General features: G+C 41.0%; 1 protein-coding gene across 1 annotated transcript in view; it reads right to left on the reverse strand.

Annotated features, from left to right (window-relative positions):
• The window catches only part of FMN1 (formin 1), a 283,899-nt gene that overhangs the window by 139,191 nt on the left and 124,972 nt on the right, over nt 1-19,736 (reverse strand). Inside the window, exons 7-9 of the mRNA XM_008580115.1 lie at nt 7,108-7,169; nt 3,691-3,779; nt 3,398-3,419 (exon numbers count right to left, since the gene is read on the reverse strand). Coding sequence (XP_008578337.1) covers nt 3,398-3,419; nt 3,691-3,779; nt 7,108-7,169 — 173 coding nt within the window. The remainder of the gene's footprint in view (nt 1-3,397; nt 3,420-3,690; nt 3,780-7,107; nt 7,170-19,736) is intronic.

Here is a 19,736-nt window from a genome sequence, read left to right on the forward strand (position 1 = left end):
AGTCAGTATGACTTGTGGGTTTTTGGCTCAAACACCTGGTAGAATGTGAAGATACAAAATATTGGAGAAGGAAATTAGGAAAAAGTATGGTTTTATGTCATTTGCTGTCCAAAAATGGCCATGCAAAGGCTCAGGGAAGAGCAGTATAGCTCCTTTCCCAGTTATCTGGTGAAGTACCAGAGGTGTAGGTAACCTCAAAGGCTATGAAGCAAGTGTCTGGTAAATATCGTCCCCCTCCCCCATGTTTTATGCTCTGCCCAGAAGGGCAAGGATGATAACTCTTTTACATATCCTCAAGCATAAGATCTTGGACACTGGGCCTTGGTACTTACAAATACTTATAGACCGATTTTCTTTTGGGCTAGCCTAACTTTATATCCCAGGTTCAATAACTGAGAGGACTAAACACTCCCAAAGCAGCCACAAATGAGGGATCTTTCCCTTCTTTCCCCAAAGCAGGCTTATTTTCTCAGGAAGGACTGCAGCTTCAGCCTGTACCCAGGAGAGAAGCTGTGTGCCTCACAAGCCTGGGGTGCACAGCCACAGCAGCAGCTCCGCTGACAGGGAGAATGATACTTTTGAGGGACTCATGCTTGGTTTATCATCCCCTACATCTCTTAATAGTATTATCTAACGCATGTGTGACCACAGGTGGTACACACAGCATGGAGGACACTAACAGAGCCAGTTAGTGTCTTCCATGGAGGACACTAACAGAGCCAGTCTGTGGGAGTTCCAAGGCAGCTGTGGACCCTGGTGGAACATCCCAGTAGGCTGTGTGTGGTGTGCTCACCTGAGGCACGGTAAGCGGGCATCAAACCCAGGACAGCCTCACCTCACCGCCACCCCAAAGCAGGATACAAAGAAAGTCAAGAGCCATCCCTAGAGGGAGTGGCTCTCAGACAGCCTGATCCCACACAGACAACATCTCTGTGGGAAATGGCTTTCTAAATCTGGCAGTGGGGTGTAAGTGTTGATGAGGTGAGGGATGAGGCCAGCCTCTCCATGCTATGATTTATAGGACTGGGCACCACAGGACCCTTAGGAAAATGCAATGCTAAAACTGTAAATGATTCATATTTTCCGGTATGTAAAACATGCTTATAGTCAACTCACTTGGAGTTAATGGCAAATAAGTGGCCAGAGATTCAGACTCCGGCATAAATTAAACAAATGCTGGCCTGTGCAGGAGGCTGAGAGCAAAGGCGAAATTCACTCAAGCCCAAAGGCCCCTACCTCTCCATGCCTCACCCTCCAGCGACTGAGCCCAGGCACAGCACCTCAGCAGCATAGGACAGTCCTTTTTGTCAAAATAGCTCTGCACGTTCAAGAAGCTATTATAAGGACCATTTACAAACTTTAAAAATGCTTTTCTATTTAGATCATCAGTAGAGAAAATAGGCATAAGAAGTTGTCTAATAACTACGGGCCACCGTTATTCTACGTCCTGGCAAGTAGTCTTGAAAAATAATGCTAGAAAGGCAGTACCACAAAAGGTGAAGGCGTATACTATCAGGAGGAGAAACACTCATCCCTGCCCCCCCAGCTGTTCATTTTGCTGGGTTGCCATTCCCAGAGCTTAGAGCAGGGGATACTGAGTGGCTAAGGAGTTGACAAATTATAGCCCATGGGCCAAATTCAACCTGGCACTTGTTTTTGTATGGCCTGTGAACTAAGAATGATTTTTACATTTTTAAATGGTCTTTTTTTTTTTTTTTTTTTGTCTTTTTTTCGTGACCGGCAACGGATCGCAACCCTCAGTGTCGCGCCCGGACCGGACCGGGACCGGCTACGGGATCGCAACTGTCGGTGTTGCCCCCGCTCCTCGCTCGGCCAGTGAGCGGCCGGTCTGTATGTGGGATCCGAACCCTTGGCGGGAGCGCCGCCACGCTTCCCAAGCGGCGCACTGTAGCAGTGCGCCACCGGGCCGGCCCCCTTAAATGGTCTTAAAAAGAATCAACAGAATGATAACATTGTATGATGTGTAAAAATGATGTAAAATTTAAATTTCAGCGTTACTGGGGCATAGCCACGGCCATTTGTTTATGGGTTGTCTGTGGGTGCTTCTGCACCACAATGGCTGACTTGAGTAGTTGTGACAGATACTATGACCTACAAAGCCTAAAATACTCATGATCTGGTCCTTTACAGGAAAAGTTTATCAACTCCAGGCTTAGAGCATCATTGCACAACTCTTGTTTATGGGTTGTCTGTGGGTGCTTCTGCACCACAATGGCTGACTTGAGTAGTTGTGACACATCCTATGACCTACAAAGCCTAAAATACTCATGATCTGGTCCTTTACAGGAAAAGTTTATCAACTCCAGGCTTAGAGCATCATTGCACAACTTAGCATAACTGGCACTATCCAAATGCTTGATATGCCCTATTGTCCCCAAATATGCCCCTCCCCAAAGGCCTTGTCAGTGTCTAAATATCCCATCATTAGTCACCTCATTTTCAGTCATTAGCACCTTAGCAAGAGGTAATTTATTATATTAGGAAACATGACTTGGAAATGAACTACAGGATCTGTTGGGGTGGGAGGCGCGAAGGAGGATGGATCAAGTCAATGGAATAGAAGGGCAGTGGAACCCCATTTGAATTGATTCACAATATTCCTGAGCATCATGAGCTAAGTCTGGGTGGGTGTGGGAGGGTTGGCCCATGCTGCATGTGAGAGCAACTCATCTAAGGTTCCCAAAACCATCATGAAGGCCCATCAATAACTGAGTAAACCTAGAAATCTCTCCCTGACCGCACCTCCAGTGATGTTGAGAGATTTTTCTGGGACTGAATGTTCAGGGGTCCACAGGGAGTGGGGCATTCTACAGGGCCCAAGGTCAAGGCATGAGGCTTCAGTTAAGCCCTTGGATACCTCTAGGGCTGACTTAACCTAAATCTGATCACTCCATCTCCTCTGTTTTCTACCCTTCCCTCATCTCTAGGTTGAGAGGGTTGACCTGAATTGGACATGAAGCATTCAAAATACCAACAGGCAAGAGCCCCCGGTCCACTCTGAACCAGTTCTGCATGTTCACGGAGGCCTAAGCTTATCTGTGGTTTGCAGACCACAAGAGCCCGGCAAAGAGCAAGAGTCACCCAGTTGTGCACGAGAGTTCTGGGTTCTCAAAGCATGTGGAAGGACATCCCAAACTACAGAGCCAGCAACTCTAGACAGTGAGTGGAAGGAAGAACCAGCACATGCAGAGTGAGGATGAGAAAGTCACATCTAACTTGGGAAGAACAGGTGGGAAAATTGGGGTGAAAGCTGGCACATCCAGGCTACATTTACTGGATATGACATTTAAGAAAATCAGTTTGAATTCTGTGATATCTTTTTAACTGCATCAGCAGAACCTTAAACAGAGCAGTGCCTTCTTCCTTCCTCAGTTACCCTTTCAACCAAAATGTTTAGTCTAGGAGGAATTAACAAATTGCTAGAACAAGAAAGGGGAGTCGCATGGGGTGGGGGAAGGGGGTGAGACACATTGCATCCAGCAGTACAAATCTCAGGGCTGCTTTTCCCGGCAGCCGGGTCATTCTGCTGTGTGCAGTAGGTCACGGGAATGACGCTGTTGAGACTTAGCTCACTGCACAACTTGATTTGGTTATTCAGAGCTGGGAGGCAGGGAGATAGAGACTGCAGTTCACCCTTGTGGCTTAAAAAAAGTGTTCAAGTGTCCTTACTGCTCAGGTTTATCCAGCAGCTTCAATTCTTCTTCTTTGGATGTCTCATAATACTTTCTTATTTTAACCAATTCATCCTCTTGGGCTCTCTGTATTGAAATAGCAAACAAAACACACAAAAAAAATGAGCATGAGAATCATCTCAGGCAGTGGGTCTCAAACGGTGGTCTCTAGACCAGCAGCATTACCATCATCTGTCACTTGTTAGAAATGCAAATTATTGGCCTCATCCCAGAAACTCCAGAGGTGGGCCCAGCAAGCCCTCCAGGTGATTGTGAAGCATGCTAAAGTTTGAGAATCACTAGCTAATGCAAAGGGTCATAAGTGCACTGAGCTGGACACAGAACCCAGGCCATGGGATTGCTACTTTTGAATGCCTTGCCTCTTCCCCTGTAAGTAGATATGGGGCAGCTTGTCCTCAGCATTTATGTCCTCACCCTCAAAACAGCCCTCCTAACTTACATAGGCTCCCAACTCTTTTATTGCTAGTCACAACTTCCCTTTTTCTAAATTTTTAAAGTACTTGTTGTCTGTAGCAGTTATTTTGGCATTTAGTCACATACTTTTCTTAATTTATCCAACTATTTTAGTTGTATGCAGCTTGCCTCTACTGTGAGCTAACAAATACCAACCATGTGCACAGTCCTGAGTCTATGGTAACAACAAAAAGCATCTGGAAGGTACTTTGCTTTAACATCAGTTACTATATCCTCATTTCATAGATGATTCTGCTGAGGCTTGCACTAAGTAACTGGTAAAGGCTTCTGACTTCATGCTGCCCTTCAGGTACTCAGCAAATGCCTGATTAGCTCCCTACAGCCTGCTGTTTGTGTGCCTTTAGTTTATTAATCAAAGCTTTACTGATGGAAACATGTGACAAGTTCCACCTGGTTGTACTAAATAGCTCCTGATATATGAAGGATGAGAAAATGAGTAGAGAATTGGTGGTGCTACCAGGCATAGAATATTAGACTATGGAAATTTTCTATAACAGACAAAGTCTCAGGGGACGCTAATATTGAAATGAATCATCTTTTGAGCTGGGGCGACCACAGCATGCCATACAGCACCAAGCAGCTTCTTGGGAAATACCATTACTTAAGAGAACCTGTGGTTCAATCTATGCTTTTGCATCCTAACAGTCAGTGAACCAGAACAGTTAACAATTGTGGAATTCTGACTTTCCTGTGTCATGTTCACAAGAGAGCCTGCCTATTCCCCTGGTTATTTCCAGTTATAACCCAAATAATCCTAACAGTCAGTGAACCAGAACAGTTAACAATTGTGGAATTCTGACTTTCCTGTGTCATCTTCACAAGAGAGCCTGCCTATTCCCCTGGTTATTTCCAGTTATAACCCAAATCGAAAGACCTTATACGCGAATAGTGCTGTTTACTTTCAAAATACATTGCTATTGCTACATATATTAAATTCTCATTTAATATAAAAATCAGGTAGAATCCACTATAATCCCCATTGTATTGATGATCAAACAGGATTAAAGAGTTGAAGTAATTGACCCAAGGTCATTCAGCAGGCACTGGTAGAGCTGGACCTCAAATCTAAGACTGAGTGTAAATCTAAAACGCACACCCACCATCTTATACTGCTTCCCACATTCAATGCCGTCAACTCATTTGGACTAAGAGTAATAATCATCCAGGCTGGTGTTAGCATTTCCATTCCTCGGAGGAAGACACTGGTATACGCCAACATTGAACGGGCAGTTTATATTCATTAACTTTACCAGCAAGCAACAGGGCTGGGTTCAGGGCACATACATGATCTCCACCTTGAACTTCTCTGTCTTGCAGATAGATGTGCCATGAGATCTCCCAACCCAGACACCCCAGTGGGAGTTAACCTAGTGCTTCTCTAATGCCTACTCCCATTCAAGCTTGTGTTTCTGTGCCTTATTCTATTCCATGCTGTGTCAAAACCCTTACTACCAAAGGACATCAAAGGCTCAGTGATGTTTTGAGTAGAAGGGGAATATGAAAAACCCAGCTTTGTGCATTTTTGACACTCACATTTTCATATAAGGCTGCCAGGGTCTCCAGATCAACCACAGAGTCATCCACGTTGAAAATAGCTGCCAAGCACCCAAAAAGAAAAGGATAAGGGATTTGATTAGATCCCCCACACCAACATTTATTCCAAGTCCAGCTTCCAAGTAATGTAATATCGCACTTTCTTACACAAGATGTGACTTTCAGGTTGTTTCTGCTCCCCTCCTTTCTCACTAGGGGGCTCGAATGAAAGAAACCAAAATGGGGCCTACCACTGGCTTGCACCCTGGCCCTGCCTTGTGTAATTCCCCAGNCAGCCTGCTGTTTGTGTGCCTTTAGTTTATTAATCAAAGCTTTACTGATGGAAACATGTGACAAGTTCCACCTGGTTGTACTAAATAGCTCCTGATATATGAAGGATGAGAAAATGAGTAGAGAATTGGTGGTGCTACCAGGCATAGAATATTAGACTATGGAAATTTTCTATAACAGACAAAGTCTCAGGGGACGCTAATATTGAAATGAATCATCTTTTGAGCTGGGGCGACCACAGCATGCCATACAGCACCAAGCAGCTTCTTGGGAAATACCATTACTTAAGAGAACCTGTGGTTCAATCTATGCTTTTGCATCCTAACAGTCAGTGAACCAGAACAGTTAACAATTGTGGAATTCTGACTTTCCTGTGTCATCTTCACAAGAGAGCCTGCCTATTCCCCTGGTTATTTCCAGTTATAACCCAAATCGAAAGACCTTATACGCGAATAGTGCTGTTTACTTTCAAAATACATTGCTATTGCTACATATATTAAATTCTCATTTAATATAAAAATCAGGTAGAATCCACTATAATCCCCATTGTATTGATGATCAAACAGGATTAAAGAGTTGAAGTAATTGACCCAAGGTCATTCAGCAGGCACTGGTAGAGCTGGACCTCAAATCTAAGACTGAGTGTAAATCTAAAACGCACACCCACCATCTTATACTGCTTCCCACATTCAATGCCGTCAACTCATTTGGACTAAGAGTAATAATCATCCAGGCTGGTGTTAGCATTTCCATTCCTCGGAGGAAGACACTGGTATACGCCAACATTGAACGGGCAGTTTATATTCATTAACTTTACCAGCAAGCAACAGGGCTGGGTTCAGGGCACATACATGATCTCCACCTTGAACTTCTCTGTCTTGCAGATGTGCCATGAGATCTCCCAACCCAGACACCCCAGTGGGAGTTAACCTAGTGCTTCTCTCATGCCTACTCCCATTCAAGCTTGTGTTTCTGTGCCTTATTCTATTCCATGCTGTGTCAAAACCCTTACTACCAAAGGACATCAAAGGCTCAGTGATGTTTTGAGTAGAAGGGGAATATGAAAAACCCAGCTTTGTGCATTTTTGACACTCACATTTTCATATAAGGCTGCCAGGGTCTCCAGATCAACCACAGAGTCATCCACGTTGAAAATGGCTGCCAAGCACCCAAAAAGAAAAGGATAAGGGATTTGATTAGATCCCCCACACCAACATTTATTCCAAGTCCAGCTTCCAAGTAATGTAATATCGCACTTTCTTACACAAGATGTGACTTTCAGGTTGTTTCTGCTCCCCTCCTTTCTCACTAGGGGGCTCGAATGAAAGAAACCAAAATGGGGCCTACCACTGGCTTGCACCCTGGCCCTGCCTTGTGTAATTCCCCAGGTTCTGTGTCCTTTCTGCAGTTTAATTTAGGCTCCACAGGAGAAGTGTTTGTGCTTTAAAACTAAATCAGTTTGTAGGTTTGAAGCACAATTTTAAATCTTTCTTCCAGGCTGGTAATTGAAGAGATTTAGTACCTAATGCACCAGAACTGACTCTTGCCCATTACCAGAAAGAGAGAGAGAAAAAAAGAGAAAAGACAGTGTTGGCAAATTAAATGAATTCAGGCATGTGATTTCAAGCACCTTTCCATAGCCACTGCAAACATCTTGTTTGGATTAAAAAGACAAGAAAAAGCAATAATTGCATCAATGGCAAATTAAGATTATGAAAACCTCCCATGAGCCAGTTTTAAGGCAAGTTCTCATTCCCATGGTTTTATTAGAATTCTACTTGTTCTGTATCTTAAATAAGACATCTGGCTGTTAATTAATATGCTTATGATTTCATCTAGAAAGGTCCCGTCCCATATTTACTGGGATATAAACACTGAGATTTTAAAACCTTAATGGATTTGGCTATCAAAGTGTTTGAAATAGGCAGGTCCACATCTTTAAATAATTATTCAAAACTAATAAGGTTTGTTCCCGCAACCTTACCTCCCTTCCCTGACTTTACATTGTGAAATTAACCAGCATGCTAGTAAATTTTCTCTGTGTCAGGCTAATTAATTTTATTAAACCAACCAGTGATACTTAGAATGCCTTAAAATTTTGCCCGTCAACCATTATTCTGTTCATTCGCATTACACCATGGTTTTTGGAGAAGGTGGGACCAAGATAAAGGGCGGGTTGCCTTTGAATTGTTTGGCTTCTTCTATAGCATAGAATCATATGAACCCTTTGATACAATTTTAACAATTTTAATTAAAAGAGCTAAGATCATGTAACTTCACAGAACACCAAGGAGCGTACTTAAAATTCTTTCGCAGGCTACCTTCTCTACCTTAGGAGTTAATCAGCAAGCTATTCCTAGATATGCGTAATAGAATCTTCTGATCCGTAGTCAGACGCGTTATCCATTGCGCCACTGGCCCCATAGATATGCGTAATAGAGAGAAAAGAAGAGGTCAATGTGCTAGTGACAAAGTCAGTCGTCTCAGATTCCACCAAAACAAAGGAACATTTTCATAAAGGCCAAACTGAAACCACGAAAACAAAATGTAGTCTGAGGAAATAAAAGAATTTACCCTCCCAGGGCTGTTAATTTTGTATGTGAAAATGAATTTTCTAATTTATCAGATAGACCATATATTTTTAAATGTCTGGTGCTTTAAAAGACAAAAACAAGATAGCCAAGAACAATATCTACATTACGTAAATCTCAGTATTTTCCTACAAAAATCAGCCAACATGAATGCATAAGAAAAGGTAAAATTCTAAACATAATTTATCAGAAATGTCTGCTCCTAATCTAATCACATATCCTAGGTACTATATATAAATTACAACTTTAGATATAATCAAGTAATCTTAATGAGAAAGAGTGATCTGTGAGTTTCTTTTCCTAGTGAGTAAATACTTGGTTTTTAAAAGTTAATCAGTTTGGGTCCAGATACAGGGTTTGACAGGTTAGACTGTCGGCCAATTCTCCTCCAGTGTGCTAGGTAGCAGAAAGAAAACACCTACAGAGAATGGGACCAGAGAACAAGCATGGGGCTCTGGGGACATTTATTTATCCTTTACCCTTCCAGCCCTAGAATAAATATTTGCTGAATGCACACTAAATTCCAGAAACTGTTCTAAAATGCTTTGGATATACAGTCATGCATCACTTAACAACAGGGATATATTCTCAGAAACGCATCATTAGATGATTTTGTTATTGTGCAAACTTACACAAACCTAGATGGTATAGCCTACTACATACCCACAATATGGACAGCCATTATAATCTTATGGGACCACTGTTGTATGTGTGGTCCATTGTTGACCAAAACATCATTATGCTGTACATGACTGTCTAAGTCAGAAGTGTATAAGCCATTCAAAGTGTCTGATCTCACGCAACTTATACCCTAGATTGGGGGACAGAAAATGGACAAGTAAATACTTAATTTCAAATAATGATATACTATGAAGAAAGTAAAATAGAGAAATGCACATTAGATAGGATGATCAAGGAAGGAGTCTTTAAGGAGGTGACATTTAAGTTAAGACCTTTTGAGTTCAGTTTTGTGACTTTCTGGGAGAAGGACATTCTAGGGAGAGATAACTACAAAAGCAAGTTTCTTTTTCTGATGAAGGAACATGTGCAAGGTACAGAAAAAAGTCAAGACGACTATCATAGAGAGAGCAAAACGTACTCAGTATGTGATCTTGACATGTTAAATTGAGCTTCGGCATATCTGTAAAATGGATTTCATACTACTTACTGAAAATATTCCGTGAAGTAATATGTATGCTTGGCATAGCATATAGAACATGGTACGAACTCAAAATGATACCTACGAACTATGACTATCATGATTTTAAATATACACATTGCTAATGTGTTCTAATGCTGGTTAATGCCTTATATCCTTTAATATCTGGAAAGAACTAGAGAAAGAAAACTATAACTACTGAGTAATTTGTGCTATAAATGCAACTTTCTAGAATTCTTGGGTATTTCAGATAGCAGTTGCTATAAAATCCTTTTAGTCCTTTAAAATTCTACTCAAGGCCCGACTTCAGGAAGCAATATTAATAGGAAAGATACATGAACAAATAATTCTTTTTTTTTTTTTTTTTTTTTTTTTTGAGACTAGCCACACTGCGCTCAGCCAGTGAGTGCTGTGAGCGCACCGGTCATCCCTATATAGGATCCGAACCCGTGGCAGGAGCACTGCCGCGCTCCCAGCGCCGCACCCTCCCAAGTGCGCCACTGGCTCGGCCCCATGAACAAATAATTCTAATTATAAAGGATAATGTATCAAATGTCTTAAGGAAAATATAAGATACCTCTGGGTCCATTGAGAAAGTTAATCTAATGTTTATCTCTAATTTCAGTGTTTCCAACCGATCCATCCTTCATTGTACCACCCAAGTTATTTTTTCAAAACATGGGTCTCAAAATTTTACTTTAATGTTTAAAATAACTCAGATGTCTCTCCTTTAAATACTGGGTATAGTTCAAACTCCTTGGCCTGGTTTTCATGCCCATTCCTTGCCTGGCCCTGAGCTACACGTCCAGTCTCATATCCTCCCACTGCCTCTGCACCTCGGGCTCCAGCCACACTGTGAAGCTCCCCATTCCTGAACATACCCAGGCTTCCTCCTGTCCCACGTCTCATCCTCCAAGGCCCAGAGGACAAAGGTTTCCTGCCCTGGAAAGACCCCCTTGACCTTTGGATCATTAAGTCCTGGATCTTTTCCTCTGCCATAGCACCTTGCTCATGTTTTACATGGAGTGAAGACAGTATACTTTAAGAATCTGTATTATGATCTGTTGCATAACAGTTTCCCTCCCCCACCCGATCGTGAGAGCACTGTAGTCAGGCATCGTCTGTTATGCATCTTGATAACTCTAGCTTCCAGCATAGTACCTGGGGTGTAATAGGTATTAAATAAATGTTTGTGGATGTGATATATGCCACAGGTCTCCCAAAGAGTGGATTCCTTGTGCTAGATGTGAGGAAAAGGTTCTTGACAAAGAGGACATGGGGTCTTGAAAAAGAGGACATAGAGATTTTAAAGAGGGATAAGATTTTGACTGATCAAAATATTATATTATTGGGGGATAGAGGGTGTTGAATTAAGGTTTGAACCTTCCCAATCTGTCCCAGTGCAACAATCAAGGTTTAGTCAGAGTTACATAATTGTGCCCCCACCTCATACACTCAGTGTAGATACACTGCTTGCTAAATATCCTATAACAAAAATAATTTTCTAACAAATAAATTTTCCATTATTAAGGAATGAATAAGGAAAACATCTTTCCTGACATTCATACCTTCAAAAAAGTTTTAAATAGCAAAATATTTCTTCAGGCAGATGCCTAAAACACCCATTTATTAATCACCATTAATTAAGCCAAACTCATTCCAAGCAATGACAATTTATAAATTTACAGTAAGTGCCAATGAACACAAATTGAAAGGATGTGAGACGTTCCAACTGAAAGAAGCAAATGCAGACAGGCTCATGCAATGTTCAGGCAATGGCAGGTAGTTCAATTTCGGCTTGAAGAGAGAATTAATTAAAGGGACTAGGGAGATAGGTTTCAAATGTAGTTTGGGGCAAGACCTTGTAGAATTTGGAATGTCACGATGAAGAGCCTGTTATGCACCTGATATACAGTAAGGAGTCGCTGTCGCTGAGCAGTTATGAGTAGGGGAGAAAACTAAACTGAGGTGTATTACAGAGGACAGGTCAGAGTTTGGGAAGACCAGTTTAGAACCTACTGCAGTGGGGAAGAGATAGCAAAAACCTGAATAGTGTGGATAGAAAGGATAGGGCAGAGGAGGAAAACATCCTAGAGAACTACATAGTGACATCACTAATTAGCTCTGGACTGAGGAAACTAGGGTGTAAAACCACTCTGAAGCTAAAGGGTAGATTTAGGGAAAGAGCTTTGTTCACCCCCATAGAAATAGGCAGAGGGGCGTATGAGCTGGACACAACCACTACCTTTCCCCAAGGCCTGGGGGAGGACTGCAGTAGAGCAAAAAGGCTGGTGAAGAAAGACATAAGTAAAGATTAATTTAGGACAAATAACAAGTACTTCACTGAGGATCCTCCTCTTCCATACAAGAATCTTAAAATAAAATTACAAAAGTAAAATTTAGAGATGGGAGAAGCAATACCAACAGGTCACCTGGTTGAGCCCAGGAGCTTAAGAAAATGAAATTATTTCTATTATTTCTACCCTAAAGAGTGGCCAAGGAAGACTGAGGTATTGGCCCAAGTTCTAAAAAATAAAACAGCTTAAGTCCTAGGACTCCTAGAAGAGTTGTCTTACAGGCACCCCATTCCACCTCCCATTTACCGAATATAGTTAAAGTTCCTGGAGGACCAGAACTCATACCTGATAATTCTATTCCCAAAACACTGGGACAATGTATTAGAGAATCAATAAATGCTCTGATTACGTCACTCTTGAAAGCACTTACCATTAAACTTATAAGTATTATATAAACCCGTTTAATTAGTTAACTGATGATCACAATGTGGAAAGAAATTAGTTTGATTAAAGTATTTTTGGAGTTACCTAGGATCAGATAGCTCCCTCCATTTTATACTTTAAAAATACACACTCTCTCTTTACACACACACACACACACACACACACACACACACACACACACACACACACATTTCATCTTATAAGCTGAATAAATACCAGCCTACACAATCCCATAGCAAGTCTGAAAGCCCTGGATACAGTAATTCCAAGTAATCCTAGCTTTTGTTCCCATCTGTATAGTGCTCATTATCCAACACTCCTGCAGATGGTGTCAGAAAGGTGAAGTGTCAAAACCACAAAGGGGAGACCTCAACAACTCATTGCTACTGCAATATCAATCATTGCTGGTGTTTTTTACTTTTATCCCCCTCCCTCCTTAGTTGTCCCTACTCACACTGTCAGTTCAGTTAGAATATTTCACCTACACCTCACAATATGTCAAAAGGAAGTAGACACACGCTGTGAAAAGCTGGTAATTTTATTAGGTTCCTTTACCTTTAAAAATCTGTTACTTGGTCAAGTCTGGTTTCTGAGCTTCTTTTTTGCAGGGAAATTGAGGCAAACATTTTTATGTGGTCCTCTGGTGCCTGCTCTGTACTACGAGAATTATATACACGAGGATCATTAGAGTAGTGTTTCGCCCATTAAGATATAATAACCGTCAGCAGGGACAAAAAGCAGATCAGTATCACAAATTCAAACTAACAGGCACACATAAAAACTATGTGCCTGCTCTAGGCACAAACTCGGGGGTCAGGGTCTTACACAATAGCTAAATTCCCTCTCCAGTTCGAAGACAGCTTTTCTCAAGACCAGGGTAAGGAGAAAGAACATGAAGGAATTCTCTAAGCCCTTCAGCCATTTTTTTAACCCTGAACACTTTTCTATTTCCAAGTGTACCACGTCTAAATAAACAAAGAATGTATTTCTAATTAGTAAAATAAATAAATAAATAAATAAATAATAAGCAGAGTTACTTAAGGAAGTTGCTCTTTCTGACTGAAGGGACATCTCTGAGCAAGAAATGTGGGAGACTGGGGTAGAAAAGGCACACCCTTTATCCTATTAGATTAGCCAAAGGAAATCTGGTTATCCAAAGTGTGGATGATGTCACAGACAGGGAGGGGTGGGTTGGCTCACCAGGCTTTGACTAAAGGTTTTAGAATAACTCCTGTGTAGCCTATTGTATTCTTCCTTGTATTTCCTTAAGTAGCTGACACAATTGCCTTGCACAAAGTGAGTGTGTAATAATTGTTTACAAATGGACTAGATTTATTCTTAGCTCAGGTAAGCAATGATTGATAGGATTTACTTGACTCTGTTAATAGAAACTATTTTCTTAACGTTAAACTTCCAAACAGCCAACATATAACTTAGCTGTTTTGCCCAAATTACTGATATTTTGGGGGGCTTGATAAAAACTCAGTTGGTAAGGAAAAGACAACAGAATAGGGCAGGTAACATAGAAGGACTTTTTTTTTTTTAAAACTCCATGTAAACTACTCCACAAAACTCTGACACACTTACTCCCCCGATGTCTATGAAGGAAAAGGAAAGGACAGCACGGGGTTCCTGGAAGGAGGCAGGGGTAGAATTTGAGAATGAGGAAAGGGAAAGGAGCAACATTGTCCTACAGGTTTGCCTCCTGATAACGAGGCCATCACTGGGAGGGAAGACCAAGTCCATGATAAGACTGCAAGGGGTAAAAGAAGAGGGGCGGGCAGAGAGGAGTGTGGAGGGTGGGAGAACCATACAGGGGCCAGGACAGGAGACTACAGGATCTGCTCCCACTGACGAGCTCTGTAACCAACTCTCTTTGCAGTGGTCATAGCTCTTGGGGAACCTCTCTGCAATATGCCTCGCCTTTCCCCTACTGACCACTATGTTCCACCTTCAACCGGCACCAGGCCTGCTTTTGCAGACACAGACATGCACAAACCCCCACTCTACACAAGTACCCAAATGAAATACTCAAGGGCACCAATTAAGAAGCAGCTTAAAGGAATCTCTGTCCACTACTCAGAGGGTGGGAATGGCAGGCAGACTTTACTGGAGATTAGTACTTAATAATTAATAGCTAGTATTTACTGGGAGCTTTCTCGGAGCCAGGCATTGTTCTAAGTGTTTTCTATTTAAATACTTAGAGGTGGGTGCTGCTGTTGTGACTGGTTTTACAGATGATGAAACTAAGGCACAGAGTCACACAGTTTGATTTCCCAAGCTCCTTTCTGTAATCACCAACGATCGTCCAAGGCAGTGGGAATTAACTGGACCAGGACTGTATTTATTCCATCATTTATAGGTGTCAGGCTATAAGTAATCACTTCATCTAAAATCGTTACCACCAAAAAAAAAAAGTTAATGAATCGACCGATGACCAACTACCAACAAGAGTCCACAGAGAAACCTTGGTATCCAAATGGTATCAACACGATTTTTACATTAAATGTATATTACAGTAATCTCTGAGTGGGAACCACATATGGATCATGTTATGAAAATTTCATTCACATTTTATACACATGCATAGTTTCATCATTAGTTAGTTATTGCTAATACTTGGTTGAACTTTAATATGCTATTTCAATATGTAATAAAATGACCAAATTTTAATCTTTATTTTGAATAACTGCAAATAGTTAACAATCAGTATTGTAGCTAAGTCATAGCAGACACAATCTCTAAAAAAAGGAAACCTGGAACTTGAAAATATCTTATCTTAAATAAAAAGAAAATAAAATCTACAGCAACATGAAGTCTAATTTTCTTGAAAGGATAGCAGTAATTGCAATTTTACACTGCATGCCAAAATTGATGAAAAGGGAAGCAAAGGCGCACAGAAAATGAAGAAACACAAGTAATAGTTGCCTTCGGACACATAAAGGTGAAAAATATCAAGGGATATAGTTTACAATCTTATCTACATTACTAAATGCCTGCTACTGTGTTATGTTAGTTGGTACAGACCTAAATTTGGGCTTTGATGGATTAAGAGGCAAGTGTAAAAGATGCAGTAAACTGGAGCTCGCTGGAGGGTGGAAGAAATGACAGGGACAAAACGACACTTGCCTATTCCATGACCTCAAAATCACTCAATCTTATAAAGCAAAAATCCTAATTCTCCCCTAAGCCCAGGCATGTACTATGCCTAAAGGTGCCCAAGGTGCCATTTTGTAGGTATAATTACAATTGTCCATGGTTCAAACCTCAAAGAAGGGCACAGAGCACAGAATTCACAAAACTTCCCCTCCTATATCCCCTCTATTCTCCAGAGGTCAGTGGAATGAGAAACAGTTTGGGTTAAGCTGCTTCTGTTCTTCCATTAGTTCTGGTTCTTTTAAGCCAAAATTACATTCCAGGCAGATTGGATGGTCTCGGCCAGTTGCCTGAAGGTAGAGTACAAAGAAATGCCACCCTCTGCTTTCTGGACTCAGCTCTGTAAGTGAAGGAATGTATAGTGGTTTAGAAAGAGGGGTGGAAGCCCTGCTGCTTGGATGTTTTAGACCCAGTGGGTAGAAGAAAAAGGTAAGAAAGGGGAAGTATTAGAGCTACTATTTTAGAAACAGAGTTCTAAAAAATTTCTAAAATATTTTTAGAAATAGAGTTGAACCAATACTTAATAAGCTGATTGACACTGGCCCTTTCATTCAGGCAGTACGTCAATAGGTCATGATCACACTCCACTTTTGGTGGGTAAACTCCATACACGATGTACTCATTACCTTGCTTTCAACATATTGTGACTTTGGAGGGGGAGGCCCATGAAGTGAAGTTTTCTGATTCTAAAATTTGGTTTTAACTATAGTAAACTTCACAAAGTTGACAAGTTGGCTTCAAAAGACTCCTGCAGCGAAACCCCAGATTGAAGATAATCCGTCAACAATAAGAAAATGGCAGAACAGACACTGTGACTGCTAGCATGAGCTCTTCATCAGTCATAGACTGAGGTAAAAACAAGGACCAAAGTTGACAAGTTGGCTTCAAAAGACTCCTGCAGCGAAACCCCAGATTGAAGATAATCCGTCAACAATAAGAAAATGGCAGAGCAGACACTGTGACTGCTAGCATGAGCTCTTCATCAGTCATAGACTGAGGTAAAAACAAGGACAGTCAAATCAGATTTACCAAGATGCTGACCCCGATAAATAATAGAATTTACCAAGGAGACTACTTGAAATGCAGGTTTATATGCATGCAAATTGTTAATAATGAGCCTCACAGTCATTGTACTCATACATCGAGTCTTGAGATATGAACCTGAGGCCATCAAAATTAGCAAGATATTAAAAATATTACTAATCTCATTTCCATTTACATTGTTGCATAATGTAAATTGCATAATGCATTGTTTTATAATGTGCATATTAGTCTGTCAGACACTTAAATAAAGGACATGTTTTAGAAAACATACCTTGAGAAGCATGCTCTAGAACTTTTTACTGGTGGGGTGCACTAGGAACGCTTTCAGAGACCAAATGCCTTTTGAGTAGAGGCTTTTCTAAACTAGAGTGAGATTATGTGCTCCTCAGGAAAGTCCTAAATAATCTATGGTGAAATTCAGATGCCTGGTCAAATTCATTATGTTTTTGACAACTTGCATAAACTTTGACAGAGATTTCTGGAAATTATTAAGGCAAAAGGGAGCATGATCCAGTGGGCATTCTCAGGTCTGGGTTTTCAACTCTGAGGGAACAGGCATCCTTCTCTCACACTTCAAATTGAGATTCCTAAAACAGAAAGACAGTCTACAATGCAGCTGAACTTTCAAACTGAGATTTTGAACTAGAAGGAACTAAATTGAGAAATGTTTTATTTTGATGTTAGATTAAATATTATAAATATGAATTCTGAGTGTACAGGAAATTCCAAATGAATGCCAGGAGGTTTCTGGCACCTAGTCTGTTGCAACGCATATGGAGGTTTACATCAAGAATGGTCAACAGCAATTTTCCATCTCCCTTAGGACAAGAATAAGAGGAAATCACTAACGTGAAATGAAAACACTAATTTGCAATCATGTAGGCAGTTACTGTGTCCAAGGATGCCAAATGCTTTTAAATATAAGTCATCTGGTCTAGCAGATGGAAAACCCGCAGTAAGTAAATCACTTATTCAGAGTCTCTCCTGGACTAAATATGAATTCTGTGGATATCATTGTCAGCCTCCCAAAACACCATTCCTCCTCCACAACCAAAGGCTTTCCTTTCGTGATTCAGAGTTTTAAACTTCAGGCAGTGTATGCATTTGGCTTTCTCCTACAAGATGTCAAACACCATCTTGAGTAGAAAGAAACAGACAAAGGTTACTTTTGGAGTATATTACATTGGTACCTGAGCCCTGTCCACTTAGCACCCACCAGGTTAGAATTTTCAGATGCTCACTGAACACTTTAGCTTACATGTCCTCAATCATTTCTCACTCAAATCATCCAAAATGGAATTCATCTTCCTATTTCAACCTTTGCTTTTGTGCCTACATTTCTAGTTTTATGGCATCATTATACACATTCTTGCTGAAGCCAGAAACCCAAGGTACAGCCAAGATTTCTTCTCCATCACTCCTTCTATCTGACATGACTGTAGCAATTGTCTCTCCAAAAATCCCTTGCACGTGGGTCTCCTCCTCTACCTTTCCATAGACGTAGCCTTAGTTCTGAACTTTGTCATGTATCATCTGAACGATTACAATCCCTTTCTAACAGACTCATTCACATTCAGTACTATTTTTGTTTATTCACTCAACAGGCATTTGATTATCATCTCCTGTGTGCCAGACACAAGCACAAAGTGCTGGGGATACATCAGTGAGCAATATCCCTCTTAGAGCTTATATTCTAGTGGTGGATATAAATGAAAACATTAAGTCAATAGACAAAATAGTAAGTGCTGTGAAGAGAATTCCCTTAGGATGACTTATATTACAGAGGGAAGATCCAGGAGGGACTTTTCAAAGTGACATTTAAGCTGATCCCCACAATACAGAAAGGGGCCAGCTATGTAAAGAGTGGGGTGGAAAAGCATTTCAAACAGAGGGAACGTGCTGCGTATTCAAAGACACAGAAGAAGGAAAGAACTTGGCATTTTTAAGGAACCAAAGGCAACCACTGTGGCTGGCTGGAGTGCAGTGAGGGGAGGCAACCAGAGCAGAGCGAAGTGAGAGATTCATGCTCTGGATTCAGAGGTCAGTCTTCCATGCCACAGCTTGAGATACTGCCACACTCCAAATCAGATTGCAGCACTGTCCCTCTGAAATTTCTTCTCCCCATTACTGATGTGATAATAGGATGATATTCAGGGCCCTTCCTGGTCTGGATACCGCTTGTGTTTCTAGCCTCGTACCCTGAAACCACTCAACATCCACTTGTACTCTATACACCCCACTTCTGCCTCCTCTTCACATGTCTTGTTCCACGCTCTTTCCTCAACTGGAAAAGCTCCTTCTGTGTGATGACCACCATTCCTTCCTCTAAGACTCATCTTAAATTTTACAGCAAGAGGCAAGATATTGCTGTTATTTCACAGCCCACTCTACTGTAATCTTGGCCTGCTTGTACATCTCTCCCACCATCCTGTGAGCTCTTGAGAATGTTAGATTCTGATCTTATGTGCTATTGTAGTCATGGCTTGTTACAGAGCTGGCACTCAATACATGTTTAAGGAAGGATGGGATGGAGGGAGGGAGAAAAGCAGGCAGGCAGTTTTGCCCAAATGCACTGAAATAAAATACATAACATTCTGATTTTATCTAGTCTAAGAGTTAGTCTATGTGTTTTTTTTAAATCAAATTAAATTTGGGATGGGATGGAGGGAGGGAGAAAAGCAGGCAGGCAGTTTTGCCCAAATGCACTGAAATAAAATACATGACATTCTGATTTTATCTAGTCTAAGAGTTAGTCTATGTGTTTTTTTTAAATCAAATTAAATTCAACAAGCATTTGAATATATGACTTTTATATATGATGCATTAGCCTAATTGGTGGCAAACAATGTTTAATTATCCCAGAAATTCCTAGCAAAAAGATGCAACATGACATAAAGGAACAAACATTGGCTCTGCTACTTGTCATCTGTAAGACCTTGGGATATAGAGCACCAAAACTCCACTTCCTGAATGTACATTACAGGCAGTGCCCCGTGGACAACAGAGAAGTACTCACCTTACACACGAAGAAAAT

Source organism: Galeopterus variegatus, unplaced genomic scaffold (genome assembly GCF_000696425.1).
Source record: "Galeopterus variegatus unplaced genomic scaffold, G_variegatus-3.0.2 Scaffold2024, whole genome shotgun sequence".
In the NCBI taxonomy this organism is placed as follows: Eukaryota; Metazoa; Chordata; class Mammalia; order Dermoptera; family Cynocephalidae; genus Galeopterus; species Galeopterus variegatus.